This window comes from Triturus cristatus, chromosome 1_1, assembly GCF_964204655.1.
Source record: "Triturus cristatus chromosome 1_1, aTriCri1.1, whole genome shotgun sequence".
In the NCBI taxonomy this organism is placed as follows: domain Eukaryota; kingdom Metazoa; phylum Chordata; class Amphibia; order Caudata; family Salamandridae; genus Triturus; species Triturus cristatus.
In genome coordinates, this window is record NC_140579.1 from 122,865,142 (window position 1) to 122,880,511 (window position 15,370).

The 15,370-nt window shown below is 44.9% G+C and overlaps 1 protein-coding gene across 8 annotated transcripts in view; it reads left to right on the top strand.

Annotated features, from left to right (window-relative positions):
- Positions 1–15,370, top strand: part of EPS8L3 (EPS8 signaling adaptor L3) — a 183,522-nt gene that overhangs the window by 143,131 nt on the left and 25,021 nt on the right. For all 8 annotated transcript variants that reach the window (XM_085613948.1, XM_085613974.1, XM_085613938.1 and 5 more), the window contains exons 16-18: positions 2,653–2,758; positions 4,798–4,917; positions 14,218–14,309. In XM_085613948.1, coding sequence (XP_085470074.1) covers positions 2,653–2,758; positions 4,798–4,917; positions 14,218–14,309 — 318 coding nt within the window. The remainder of the gene's footprint in view (positions 1–2,652; positions 2,759–4,797; positions 4,918–14,217; positions 14,310–15,370) is intronic.

Sequence of the window (15,370 nt, forward strand, 5' to 3'; positions counted from 1 at the left end):
TATGGAAGATTCAGCTGCAGCAGTCTAATGCCCCTACTGAGCTATTTCAGGTTTCTGATCTTAACCCCTTCAGGTGTGCTGTGCCACAACAGAAGTGTTAAACAAATTTCAAATGTGCAGGACATAGCAAACCACTAATGGATTATGGTCGCTCTCAAGAATTGAAGGAACTCAAGTTGATCAATAAAACTTGCTCAGATCAACGTTCCATGACCACGGCAACCCTTCATGTCTGGTAAGGACTTCCCTGATTGGTTGGATTTAAGTTCAGGCCAAACTCATAGTAAGGGTAAAAGGCCATGATCTTCCTGGCCAACTTATTCCTTAATATCTATATGTCTTCCTAGTTTTACACTGCTCTCCCCTCCAGTTAAAACATGGGAGAATGCAAAGCAGCCTGACAATGAAGGGGCTACTCCTCACCTGCATGCTGGCACTGGGCATTCATTGGGATGGTACTGCAATCATTATTATAAACATTTATCAAATACAGTGATACCCACTTTTTAGGAATACTCTTTTTCACTTGAATGTTTACATAATTTGTGTTAAGCGCGGAGGTAGCTCAATTTAAAGTTACGATCCAGTTTAGTTTGCTTCGCGGTTTCTCCACCCCACCTCTACTAGCCGCCAGCCCTCCCTCTCCATTGCTCACTTCCTTTCCTCTCATCTCATCTCCCAGTCCCTTAGCCGTGCCTCGCCTCATATAGTCTCCTCATGGAGAAGGCCCAGCTCCGCCTGTGCTGCTGCATCGCTCTTGCGCCTGTCTTCTCATCGCTTTTAAGCCTTTATTTTGAGTGCCTTCTCCTTGCTTTTCCCTCATTTTCGCCGCTTTCGCCTTGCTTTTTCCCACATTTTTTTAGGTCCTTCTCCTTGCTTTCCCCTTGTTTTCATTACTTTATCCTTATTTTTCCCCCGTTTTTTGAGTGCCTTCTCCTTGCTTCCGCCTCATTTTCCTTGCTTTCCCCTTGTTTTCAATACTTTATCCTTGTTTTTCGCTCGTTTTTTTGAGTGCCTTCTCCTTGCTTTTCCCTAATTTTCGCCGCTTTCGCCTTGCTTTTTCCCACATTTTTTTAGGTCCTTCTCCTTGCTTTCCCCTTGTTTTCATTACTTTATCCTTATTTTTCCCCCGTTTTTTTGAGTGCCTTCTCCTTGCTTCCGCCTCATTTTCCTTGCTTTCCCCTTGTTTTCATTAGTTTATCCTTGTTTTTCCCCCGTTTTTTGAGTGCCTTCTCCTTGCTTCCGCCTCATTTTCCTTGCTTTCCCCTTGTTTTCAATACTTTATCCTTGTTTTTCGCTCGTTTTTTTGAGTGCCTTCTCCTTGCTTTTCCCTAATTTTCGCCGCTTTCGCCTTGCTTTTTCCCACATTTTTTTAGGTCCTTCTCCTTGCTTTCCCCTTGTTTTCATTACTTTATCCTTATTTTTCCCCCGTTTTTTTGAGTGCCTTCTCCTTGCTTCCGCCTCATTTTCCTTGCTTTCCCCTTGTTTTCATTAGTTTATCCTTGTTTTTCCCCCGTTTTTTGAGTGCCTTCTCCTTGCTTCCGCCTCATTTTCCTTGCTTTCCCCTTGTTTTCAATACTTTATCCTTGTTTTTCGCTCGTTTTTTTGAGTGCCTTCTCCTTGCTTTTCCCTAATTTTCGCCGCTTTCGCCTTGCTTTTTCCCACATTTTTTTAGGTCCTTCTCCTTGCTTTCCCCTTGTTTTCATTACTTTATCCTTATTTTTCCCCCGTTTTTTTGAGTGCCTTCTCCTTGCTTCCGCCTCATTTTCCTTGCTTTCCCCTTGTTTTCATTAGTTTATCCTTGTTTTTCCCCCGTTTTTTGAGTGCCTTCTCCTTGCTTCCGCCTCATTTTCCTTGCTTTCCCCTTGTTTTCAATACTTTATCCTTGTTTTTCGCTCGTTTTTTTGAGTGCCTTCTCCTTGCTTTTCCCTAATTTTCGCCGCTTTCGCCTTGCTTTTTCCCACATTTTTTTAGGTCCTTCTCCTTGCTTTCCCCTTGTTTTCATTACTTTATCCTTATTTTTCCCCCGTTTTTTTGAGTGCCTTCTCCTTGCTTTCGCCTCATTTTCCTCGCTTTCCCCTTGTTTTTGACCTGATTGTCGCTCCTACATGCTGCCTTTTTCCCGCCCGCCACCTCCAGCGCCCCTGCCTCCTCCCAGGACCTCCTCAATGGAGGCCACAGCATGACCCCGTTGAGACGGCCCCAGGCCAAACTCTCCCCGTGCTGCATCAATCTTGCTCTGTCTGCTCCTTGCTTTTTCCCGTTCTTCAGTACCTTCTCCTTGCTTTCCCTTCGTTTTTACTGCTTTCTCCTTGCTATTTCCCCCAATTTTGGGGTGCCTTATCCTTGCTTCCACTTCACTTTTATTGCTTCCCCCCCCCTATTTTTGAGTACCTTCCCCGTGCTTTCCTCTGGTTTAAAAAAAAAAGGGGGGGGGGTAATTTTCCACATTTTATAAATCTTCGATTGACTGATTGATGTATGAGCAGGTATCACTACAGCCTCGCTCCCCTTCTACGCTGTTTTCCAGACCCCCCATGAGGAGGTATGTGGCAGCATGGTTTTAGGGCATGTCTTTGTCGCCAGCTGCAGGCAGTGTGCCTACTCCGTGGGTGGACAGGGCCCTAACATGATGCCTTTCTCTGCCCACAGGGAGTCCACTGAGGAGCACCCTCAGCCCCTGCTCATGCGGGCCATGTATGACTTCATCGGCAGGAACAACAAGGAGTTGACCATCATGAAGGGAGAGGTGGTAGAGGTGAGCAGAGGAACACGTACATGTCGGTCCGCTGTCATACAAACTTTATGTACAGTAGACCCACAATTCATTTGTAGGACAATCAAGTTCATCGAACTTTTTGAGAAAAAGCAAAAATTACTAGCAAACTGTTGAACTAGGAATATGTTTTTTTTTTTAATCACGTTTACAGTAGCCTTAATTCTTTATGTCTTAGTATATTGTCGTATTTATATTTTGTAATGGTTTTTATTAACTATACAATAAAGCATTTACTTTACTTTTACTTTACTTAAAGGTGAGCAGAGGGTATTTGTGGGTCAAGGCACCAGAACAGTTTTAGGGAGCAGCCCTCCTGCTATGGCCATGTGAGGGAGCAGAGGGCCAGACTGACTGAGGTGATCAGTGTGAGCACAGTGAGAAGCATCCATTAAACTCACCTCAGGTACCAGATACCACAGCCCTGAGTCAAAGGGCGCGCACATAGGGACGCGCTGACATACTCCCTGGAAACAGACATCACATGAAAGGACTGACCCAGTGACACCCTCCATCTTCGAGGCTGCATAGGGCAGAGATAGTGATGCCATACTCTCCACCTGAGAAGAATGAACCCACCTGGATGTCCCCGATCCTGAGATGGCCGAGGGTGACACCAAGGAAAAGGCGCGCAGCCTTCCTCTGATCTCACTGCTGCACATACTCGCCCTCCAAACCCACCCTCTCAGGGGCCCAATATCACCGATATTCCATATGTTATGAAGATGAGAGGATCACAGGAGGGGCAGGCATGCTCAAAGAGGAGCAGAGACAGGCAGCCATATACAAGAATAGAAAGGCATTCAGATACCGTTAGACAGACCTGTGCCTCAAATGACAGATAGAAAGATGTGCAGGCAGGGACAGACACAGGTGAGGAATCTCACAGGATTTAAATGAGCTCAGTTGGGAAGGTCTTAAGGCATGAAAGTTCACAGGAACACAGTAGATGACAAGATGCATAAACACCGCCCAGGCAGGGCTCTGACCTACATTGTGGTCGCTGTTCAAGGACTTTGTCCTTCCGACAGAATAGGTGCCTTCTGGAGAACCTTGTATTATGGGGTGGGGTGGTAAGGTGAAAGAGCTGAGGGGTAGGGGGCTCTGGGCTCTCTACATCTGGAGGTGTCCTGGCATGGTGCTTTAGGGGCACGGGCATACATGTAATTGAGGACCCTAGATGGTGGCGGCATATGTCTAGGGCATGTGGTAGGAAGGCATGCTGCCGTGCAGTGCTGAGAAACGTAGTCGCATGGGACTGAAACACATTGCAAGATGGTGTTGAATCCTGTGACAAGCTGGTACCTGAGCATGCTGCACAGTGGTACCGAGGCATGTGGCACGATGGACCAGAGGTAAGAAGTCTGCTGGTAGTGAGACATGTGACAATATAGCAGAGATGCTTACAACAAGATAGTAACAAGTTGAGTAAGTGGTCCGTACTGAGGTGTGCTGTAGTATTTCAGGGGGATGGTAACAGGCCTTATCGCAGAATGGTATTGAGGGATACGGTATTGTGATAGTGACTTGTGAAATATTATCGGATGTGATGGCAGTGCATGGCAGGCCGGTACTAAGACCCGAGGCAGGGTGGCACCGAGGTGCCTGGCAGGACAGTAGTGTGACATGGCATAGCAGTAGGGAGATACATGGCACACTGCTATTGAGACACGTTGTGGGTATCAATAACACATGTAGCATGGAGCTATGAAGGTATGTCACTAGGTGATAGTGAGCAACATGGCATGTTGCCAATGAGGCATTTGGCAGGCTGGCACTGAGACATGAAACAAGCTGTTCTACACTCACCTGGACAGGTTCTAACATATCGACAGGTGTAAGCGGGGCACAAGACCGCGCTGTTCCAAGCCTTGGAGCACAGTGGGACAGAGAAAAAGGATGGGATGATACCAAGGCATGTGATGGGGGGCCCTGAGAAATGTAGCAATGTGAGATCTGCCACATCTGTCCAGAAGTTTTTAGTGCAGATATTTTCATGCAAAGTCTTCTTCTCATTTCAGGTCTTGGACCAGAGCAAGCAGTGGTGGATGGTCAAGAACTCTAGCCATGAAAGTGGCTACATCCCCAATAATGTCCTGGAACCTCTTCAAGGGAGCATGAGCAACAACAACAGTAAAGAGGTACCCGGCAAACAAATCCCTCAACTGGGACATCCCAGCAGCAACCGTAACTTACATATTGTATACTAGCCACTTTGGTAGCCGAGCAAAGAATATAATGAGCCCAGGAGAGATTCCAATAGCAACATTAATCAGGTTCTGTACTAAGATACCTCTCGTTTAGAGAAAGACGGCAGCATCAAGCAGGCGGATACCAAACATATTCCTTCACTCAGTGACCGCCATCTTTAATATTAAAATAGTAGCCATTTCATCTAGGTACCCGACAGACTGGGCCGGTCTCTTACTGGGAGATCCCACAAACAGCAACAACCAGAAACCTACATAATGTAACATCAGTCATACCATGAACTGAAAAACTCGCAACAGCCGCACTGACCAAATACCTACAATCAGGAATCAGAATGTGGGCTTCTGGGAAAAGAGACCAGAGTATTGATGTGAGCTGTGACTGAGCTCCCACAAGCTCCAAACAATTTGTCCAACAGATTTAAATACCTGTCACACCTTTGGTACATTGGTCTAAGCAATTTTTCCATAGAGAAGTTTGCACAGCATGTATAGACTATCTAGTGAGACAGCAATGCAATAAAGATTTAAGGAACGTAAAATCAATAAGGCAAAAAAGAAAAGGATGACAATTTAATATAAAACATAAAGTCACATACAAGGGGAAATTAGGGTTAAACTGCTGTAAACATATCAAATTGCATCATAACAGAACATGGGCCAATAATAAGCCATAGTTATCATAGGTTAAAGTTCACTTTGAATGTATAGTTTGAATCAAATCAGTGGCTCACTTTTGGATGCGGTGCTAAGCTCATCGATAGCTGCTTGAAGATGAGGAATACAACGATGGTGTCTGAAGGGTGATCCAAGAAGGATTCTCTAGCTTGAAGGAAACTTTATCAAGTGCATTCCATTATTGCTGACTCTCTAGGCTGAAGTCCCTTGACTATGGTGACGCTCTGGAGTGGAAGTGTTGAACATCAGTTGAGGTAGGATCATTCCTGGGATATTGCAGCTCCAGCCACTACTGCATGGAAGTTTCACACCAGGTGAAGATATTTATTATAGATGCAGCACAATGTATTTTTGTCAGGGTCGTCTTAGTTTACTACTGGCTCGACGCATCGGGTCTACGTAACTAATAAATTCTAATTATAAAAGATAAATCCACTATACAACATACAGTGTTCTTCAGGCCCAAATACACTAATGTTCCAATACACCGCGACTCCCACCAGCATCAATCAGCCAGATACCCATGCACTTCCCAACTGAGAGATCCTACAACATTACTAGCATAGTCCCCACCCAAGGTAACCCTCCACGACAGTCACAACTGCATCAACCCGATACCAACTAAATGTATCCCCTTAGTGGGAGCTGTTCCCAGCAGCACAAGTATCCACCTACCTAAGGCAGACCTCCACTGGACGAACCCTGCAGAACCAGGCACCTTTCAAATGTTCTCGACCAATGCCATCAACCAAATGTGGCATTACTAGGAGATGCCAAATGCAGGATAAGGTAGCTTTTAATGCTGTACCTCCACTGGAGAACCCCCAATATTGTATCTATAGAGTACCTCTCAAACAGCAGATCCACAGAGCAGCATCAAACAGGTCCCCCTGCATAAAATAAAACCACAATATACAGTCTTCACCCCACGGTCTTTACCCAGCAGGAAGTTACCATGTAGATAAGTACCTGTCAGACCTGGCACCATTGGCGTGGGTCTCCCTTCCATTTTTCGCTGTTATCTCCTCTGTTTTTGTTGGTAATAGATGCTCTGGGCGCTGTGCCACTCAGTGCCACAGCGTGAATGCACCCTGTGTAAAGATGACATGTGAATTGGTATATCCATGATTGGCTGATTTGCTTTACCGGTTAGTCCCTAGTAGCGTGGCCTGTGTCTGCCCAGGGCTGGTAAACCAAATGCTGCTGGTGGGCCTGCAGCGCTGGTTTGCGCCACCCACAGAAGCAGCTTGTAAAGTGTGTCTCAGACCTGCCACTGCAGTGTCTGTGTGCAGTCCAGGACTGCCATCTTGGCTGTGAAGTGCACCCACTTCCCAGCCCCTGAACCTTCCCTTGGCATCATGTGAGTCACCCCTATGGTAGGGTGCATTGTATGTGTAAGGTAGGACATGCCCTGGTGTGTGTTGCATGTCCTGGTAGTGAATTACACCCAATTTCGTTTTTCACCACTGTAAGGCTACCTGTTCTCCATAGGCCAGAATGGGCAGTTTGACTATTACATTCTATAGTCCTAACTGACCAAAGGAAAATGGTAGAAAAACAAATTCAGTATGCCTTAGCTCAGAATATTAAAATGCATCTTTTAGTGAAGTTTATTTTTATATTCTGTGTTTGGAAATACCACTTTTGGAAAGTAGGTATTTTCTTGCCTAAGCCTTCCAGTGTGCTCTGCTGTTATGTGTATTGGCTGTCTGGTTTTGGAAGGACAGGGCAGGCTGAGTCAGACCTGTGTTGAATAGAGAGATCTGCATTGGAGTATGAGGAGGGGTAGCTCCTTGACCTGAATAGGGCTGTGCCTGGCAAGGTGAATGCTGGCTCCACCTCCCACTGTGCGTCTGATGGCAGATCCCCTCTTTCTGAAAGGAAGGATGCAGCCTGGTAAACAATGTGCTCCAGGACTGGGCAGAACTGGTTCTGGCTGGGTTCAGTGACTTGTAGCTTCTGAGAACAAAGACTTTTGGGGTATAAATATCTGTGCTGAAACCCCTACAAATGGTATTGCTCCTGGACAACAAGAAGAACCTCTGTCCGTGTAACTTAAGGAATCTGCAGGAGGTGACTGTCCTTGTGCATGTGTGCTGTTTCTTGGATTGGCCTGCAGTAGTTTTCACTGGACTTGGAAGAAGAGGAAAAGGACTTTGAAGAGAACTTTTATTTCAACTTGCTAAAGCAATCACCCAAAGGTTAGAAGAGAGCTAGCCTCCTGCTGGAGTCTCAGGCACATCTGACTCCACCACCAGCCACCTGATTCCTCCCAGCGAGGATTTCTATCTGCAGGTGAGGCTCCTGTGAGTTCCAGGGCCTCTAGTTCTACTACAGAGAAGAGAGTGCTGAAAATCGTCGCTAACGCCCATTTGCGAGCCGCATCGCGCTGTTGCCGCTGAGTGCTCATTACCGGAGATCATCGCATCACACGTTTGCGGGCTGCCAAAAGCTCGCTAACCCAAAGGTCATCACATCGCACAGTTGCGGGCTGCCAACTGCTCGCTAATCCAAAGATTATCGCATCGCATGTTTGAGGGCCTCCAAGTGTTCGGTAACCAAAGATCATCGCATCGAGTTCATCGCTTCACAACATCGCAGCGCGGACGCCGGGCGTCCGCCATTTTCATTGCATCACACACAGATCGTTGCTCCCTCGCGGAGCGCCATTTCTTCTCATCGCAACAGGGTCGCACATGCAAGAGGCTCGGCGCATCATCCTCCCTTGCGGCAAAGATTTCAATGCATCTCCGGCTTAGCGTGGAGAAGTTTGTTGTTTTGTCTCACACGCTTCTGCAAATCAGTGCATCATCCTCCCTTGCGGCAAGGATTCAACGCATCGCTGGCCCCGTGTGAGGAAAATCATCGCTACAGCTCCTTTGCGACATTTTGGTTGTTTTGCTACAACATCCAGGTACTTTGTAAGTAACACAGTCGCAGAGACCACTGCTTTGAACTAAACTCCTCTTTCCACACTTTGAACTATTTTTGCAGCATTTCAAGAGTAACCCTATTTTTCTAGCATTGTGGCTTTTTACTGTTATTGATCTTGTGTTAAGTCTGTATATAAAGATACTTATTTTTTATAACTACTTGTGTGGTGTCCCTTTGTAGTGTTCTTCACTGTGTTACTGTGTATGGTCATAAATGCTTCACACACTGCCTCTGAGATAAACCTAACTGCTCGTGCTACGTTACCACAGGGTTGAGCAGGGGTTATCAAAGGGTGTAGCCCGCTTACTCTGACTTAGGAAGAAGGGTCCGTACTTGGACAGTGGCCAGCCATTGCCAACTAGAGACCCCCATTTCTAACAGTACCATGCAGACCCCTTTTTGGTACTTTACTCTGCGATACTTTATCTCGCAGATAAGTAGTTTTCTAGGTCTCGCTGAGTCAGCGCGCATGCGCTGCCCGGAGAGACATTTAGTAGGTGAGTTTTCAAAGTGCTGCTGGCTGGCCTAGTGCTGGCGTTGACGCGCGCAGCCGGCAGCTTTGAAATATGTCCAGCCGCAATCACTTTCACTTTCGCGCGCGCAGCCTACTTTCACTTTTCCCATCGCGCGCGTGCGCGCGCACTTCTCACATCCACTTTTTGCTTGCGCTTCTTGTTAACTCCAGGTCTTGTTGGTGTTTGGGTCTGTTTACCACTTCTGTTGTACCTCCTGCGTTCGATCAGGTGCATGCGCTACTTTAAAACCTACTGTGGTTTCGGTGTTCAGGCACCTACACTCCCTTTGGTGGGTCGCGAAGGCGTTGCATTTACTCCCAAGGTAATCACTTTGACGTGCACCGCGAGTGCAAATTTGAACAGTTGAGTTTAAAAAATATATTGCAGCACAAGAGTCGTCTTAACTGGAGTGTTTTTCAGTCACAGCTCCTGCCATCTTCGGGCACTGCTATTTATTTCATGCGGGTGCCACTGCCAGTGGCAAGTTGTGTAATGTTGCAATCTTCACATTGACATCCATGGACATTAATTTGTTATCTGCGAGCATGCCTCTTTCAACTTTAGAGCCGTAATTTCCAGCAGTTTAATTCTGCATCTCTTTTTATTTCACAGCTTCCGCTTAATTAGGCACAGCTTTTTTTACCACTTCGGGTGCCGTGGCTTGTGCAAGTTTATTAATACAGGAGTCGTTTTGGTTTACATTGCACGGTTGCCAACTTTGTTTGAATCCGCATTTCCTTGATTCTGAGGTATTGCAAAATTAAGGCTCACGCATACATCACGTCACAAAAGGATATTGGCTCAGTCTAACTTTGGTTTTAATTGTTTCTTCAGGTCATGTCCCTTAATGTCAGTAGCGAATAAATATATATTGCCATAGAGATGGTTCCCATCTCCATTAATAATGTTGGAACCATTGATTGACGATACAAGAGTAAGCTCTCCATTCTTGCAATCACCCTAACTAGTGCATGCTGGACATTGTAGTTTCTTTAAGTCTCATTGGCTAACCCTGAGAACAGGATAGTGTTAAACACATGTACCTGAAACTCACATACACAATGGCACCCCATACAAAGCATTCAGACGTCAGCAATACACCATGTTCAAAGCACGGGTATCACAACACAATTCATTACATGCAGCTGCTCTATGCATTAGAAGTGGGCACTTTCCATAGCATGTGGGTGAACACTCCGTGATCACACCTCTATTAACTGTCCACAATACAACACACAGACTCCTCTCTCTCGTGCCACTCACCAGTTACCTCACTTCACTAATACCTCTCGAATTCACAGCACTACAAAGCCAAGCAAAAGTTTATTTAAAAAGAAAAGGCAGTAGGCGCCCGTACAAAGAAAGGACAACCAACTCTGCCCATAATTCAAATTAATTCCTCCCACCGCTCGGCTGCAAAAGGCATGGAATGTGCTTGCTCATGTACCCTGGAAAGCGCTGAACAGTCTGCTTCTCTGTGCTATAGCTGTTCTCCAATGCTTGGAAGTCTAACAGATGAGTAATTAGGGACAAATGGATATGTCTGTGCCTTCCATGCTGTGTGAGGTTGCATAACACTGAAGCAAATCTGCACATACTTTACAGTTGGCCCAATGCCTTCTGGCAATTAATCAAGATATCAATCACTTTCTGACAAAACAATAATTATTCATAATGTGCTTACATATAATTTATTTGATGATTTTTTTACAGTAGCAATCATATGCACATCAAGGAAAACTTAGCGTGCCACCGACACTGGCCCAGCCCTTCCTGTGTTTTCTACGTATTAACGTGGCATTCTGCCTAGAGCGGAAAGAATTTACGCTGGGAAACCGGATTTAACTTTTGGTGGGAGATTCCACATCTTGTGCTTTTTGGCAAATCACATACTATCCCCATGCCTAAGGATTAATGTGTCCGTTCGCAATGTAACTGGTGCTCATTTGAAGTGTGCTGATTCGTTCGGCTTGAGTTCACATTATATAAAACTTACAGACACACCTAAGCCTAAAGGCTTTTTGTTTTAGGGAGCAAGCTTTGTTATTTAATTGCAGGTGTGTGACTTAATCTGGTTATATTTATAATTTTTATTTCCTCCGCTTACATCGTGTGTGTGGTTTTCGTTAATGGCCCAAACAAGCTCATTCAAAGGCTTTTTTATTAGTGCAGGGCTAAGCTCCTATATTTACCTGACTTAACTTTCACTCTTTCATAACTATCATCTTTCTTATCTAGTACACTTTTAGTTCTCAAACATTTTCTTTATTTAGTTTTGAAGCAATACATTCGCAATTTGTTTCACAACTTTTCACATTCTGCCCTCCACTACTATTTTTCTTTTCTCCCTAATTTTAATTTATTTTCCTACATTTCACAATATCCTTAATATTAATTTCTATACCTTTCACACTTCCTTTATCACCCTTTCTCTTCCTACACTTTCTCTTCTCTGTTTGTCTCGTTCCAATAATCCTCTCACCATTCCCACCTACTCTTTTGCTTTTCAGGTTTACTACTCCTTTTTAGGTCTCGCCTACGCATCGCGCATGCGCTATAGGAGGACCTTTAGCGGTCGCTCTGCTCTTTTTGGAAGCACACACTCGTGCTTGTGGCGGAATCCAGCTTGCGGGAGCGAGCAGGGGCGCGCCTCAAGCACGAGCGTGTGCTTCCAAAAAGAGCAGACTCCGCACGCACGCACGCACGCACGCACTTACCACTCCCGGGCTTGTTAGGTCTCGCCTAGGCCAATCGCGGCACCTGCAATTTACTTTGGTAATTGCATTTCGAGTCACTGCTTGTGAAAATGTATGCCGTTATAGTGCAACTGAGGAGAGAGACGCATAGAGCTTAGCTTCTGTATTTTCATGCGCTCAGTCGGATGCAGTTGTGTTGCGAAGACGCGGTATGTTTGACGTTATCAGCACAGCTGTGCTGAGCCCTCGCATTGTGTAAACACTTCTCTATGCGCCAATAAGCAGTTTGCTGTACCAGCGCTGCGTGAGTATGGCTGTGCTGAGCATGCACGCTGCACTTCAATGCTCTAGTATTTGAATAAAAAAATTAAAACAACCCTTCTCTATTGTTCTCCTGCGGGGCAAGGAGGATCAACAGAAATGTATTATGAATATGGCAGCTGCCACTAAAGATAACAGCTGGACGAGTTGTGTGGTGTGGCTGCCAGGAACTCCGGACTCCATTCGCCTGGTCTAGCTTTATTTACGAGGGGACGTTTTTTTATTTTTATTAATGCTTTCTGCACATTTCAATGGCAGTTTTTAAGCATTCGAAGCTTTGTACTTTTATTTTGGCGCTACTCTTCACTTTCCCAGCGTTCGTGCATTTACCATTATGTTAATTATTGCTTTGGCTGCAGAAACCTCACAAACACGTTTATCAGAAATCACTCCAACACATCTCTACCCCCGCCCCCTCGCACCCCAGGCCATGCACACAGGACGCCTGGCTGTGGGCCCCTAAGAGTCTCCCGTCCCTGGGGAAGCCTGATCTGGTTGTAGCCTCCTTTCCCTGGTCGCTATCGCTCTGCATTTAGGGCCTCCTTATTAACCCCCATTTGTTGTAAGTCCTTCGGCTCCGCCTGTCTCCATGCATTTCAAATGTACTTTTTGGGGTTATCTGCTCCTGTCTGCACGCATTTCTTCTCTGCACACATTGCAAAAACTGGTTGTTTCCTGTATATTTTAGTTTTTTTTTACAAAAATATTAGCTCCAATACTTAGTAAATTATTAACTTCAGTTTTTACCATATACTTTCAGAACTAGTGTCATAGCAAGATTAAGATATGTATGCATTCTTTTCTTTTTCACAGCAACTTTTAGATAATATCAAATTCGATAGCAGCAGCATGCATTGTATAAACGCTTGACAGGTTTAGGGGCTCTTTCAAAATTGTAAACATTTCAACCTCTGATGCCTTTTCAGTAATTACATTATTTAGGTGATTACACATTTTAAAACATGTTTTCGTGCCACCAGCAGATCCGTATTCGCTAATGCTTGTATTTGTCACCCCGGTTTAGCCGCGCACCCCCCACCATAGACAAAGCAGGCTGCGTACATTTACAGCTTGCTTGCTATGCCTTTCTTTTAATGTTGTTCTTTCATAAAAGCAAATACTTGCGGTTTGTTACGACTTCTTATGCTTATTTTAAAAATAATTCTTACTCCCATTCACTATTCTGTTCCTTTAGTCAACTCTAAGCCGTTTCATTTTATAGGTTGTGTACATATAGCATTTCCAGCCTCTCAAGTACGTTTGTTTTTGTGAACAAACCCTACAGTTTACTTTGACAGGCTGCAGAAGCCTCAACTCCTTTTATGTTTATTCACAACAACCCGTTTCAACCATTCAGCACCCCGACATGCACAGAGGATGCCTGGCTGCAATAGCTCTCGCATTACTGAAAGTTTGCGCTATTGGCGTTGCATTATTATTTGCAACGCCAATAGCTCAAACTTGAAGTAATGCGAGACCTATTGCATTGCAAATGCTAAAGGTCTCGCCTTTGGGACCGTATAAGTGCTTAGCCATGCAACAGTTAATGTTGTTGCACCATGGATATTGTGCTGCATTACTAAATACTTATAAGGTCCCAAAGGCGAGACCTATTGGCTATGCCAATGCTTGTTTTAAATAGCAAACATTATGATGGTTAAAAAACGCAGATTAAAATCTTACGGGATGGGAAAAGGTAATGGAGGGTAAAGTTAGCTGTTCTTAGGGCTTCACACTTCACAACAGCATTGCAGGTCACTCGCATGCATTGCCAGCCCTGAGTGGTATTGCGATGCATCGTAAAGGCATGCGGGTACAGGCCCGCATTGTAAAGCCAGATATTCAAAACTACACAGCAGCATGAGTCCCCCACCTATTGACTGCCCCTCTTCAGCTCAGTATGCGTGAACATTAGAACTCCTTTTCCCAGCACGGGATAGGTGTAATGCAATATTTCACAATGACAGATTTCTTCTTTATGAATAAGACAATCAAATATTTACTGAGCAGCAAATTCCAGGCCTTTGCCTTTGTAATTTGACAGGTCTCCTGGAGCAGGTGTAAATCTTTCCTTGTTTTCCCCGCAGGCTTCAGCAGTCCAGGGTGCGGTGGTCCTGAGTCCAACCTCAAGCCCAAGAGAGGTTGCTACATGGCTAAGAAAGCATGGCTTTTCTGAACTGTGCGTCCTGATTCATAAGGAAACACTTTAAACTTCGTAAAACTTTCCTGTAACTATCTGAGGAGCACAAGCTTTTCTGGTCAAAACAAATCTTACATGTACAAGATTTCCCTACAACAGTCTGACATACGCAGTCCTTTCTTCCAACAATCTTGCATGCATAATATTTTCTTGTCAATTTCCAACAATTAACCAATCTTCTCTACAATCCTGACTTTCCCCCATTACCTGAAAAAGAAAAGCTAACCGATTCTCTACCATGTCACAACAATTCCCCAAAACTGGCAATGACAGGCCTTTCATACACTCACCGTTGACAAGTTCACTAGACTCTCTAACAACCACCTGACACAGAGTAATCTGTCCTACAGCCATGTCTAACCTTCCAGGAAACTTTCTTCCAGATACTATGGGTGTGAAGAAACCACTTTAGCACTGGGAAACCTTTAAACTAAAAAACTATGATGCTGAGGTGTCAACTACGCCCAATCTGGATAGCTATGTCACAAAAGTCAGTGTCCTGGGACTTATCAAGGGCTACACATATTATTACACTATATTCACCACAGCTAGACGTCAGCTTTCGAACAAAGGTGACATCCATGGGAATGCCTCCGAGGCCGCCTTAAGAATGATACAGTTAGGACATATAAAATAGGTTCTATGCTTGTCAGTGACAGGGTGCTCGGGTTATTTTTCTATGCTTCTCCCTAGTTTACCATACGACCATTGCTTTAGGATATGTTTTAGGTTCAGATGTAATCTCTTAGACTCTGTGAAAGCTGCTTCAGGACGGACCTCCGCTCTGGGGATTCATCAGAACTTCCAGTCAATTGCAGTGTCTGCCCACCTATCTTGTTGTGCAGCGGGAATCGGTCTGGGTGGAGTCACCTGCCATCGGCTGCAGTCAGGTATGAGGTCCCGATCCTCCTATATAGCGTGCTAAAATGTTGCTCAAAATAGATTTCTTTAAAAACAGAAGACAAGAGGCAGTTAGCGAAACAGGAACACTTTATTTTATTAAACAGTTCAGCCGGTAAAACAGTTACAGGCACTAGGTC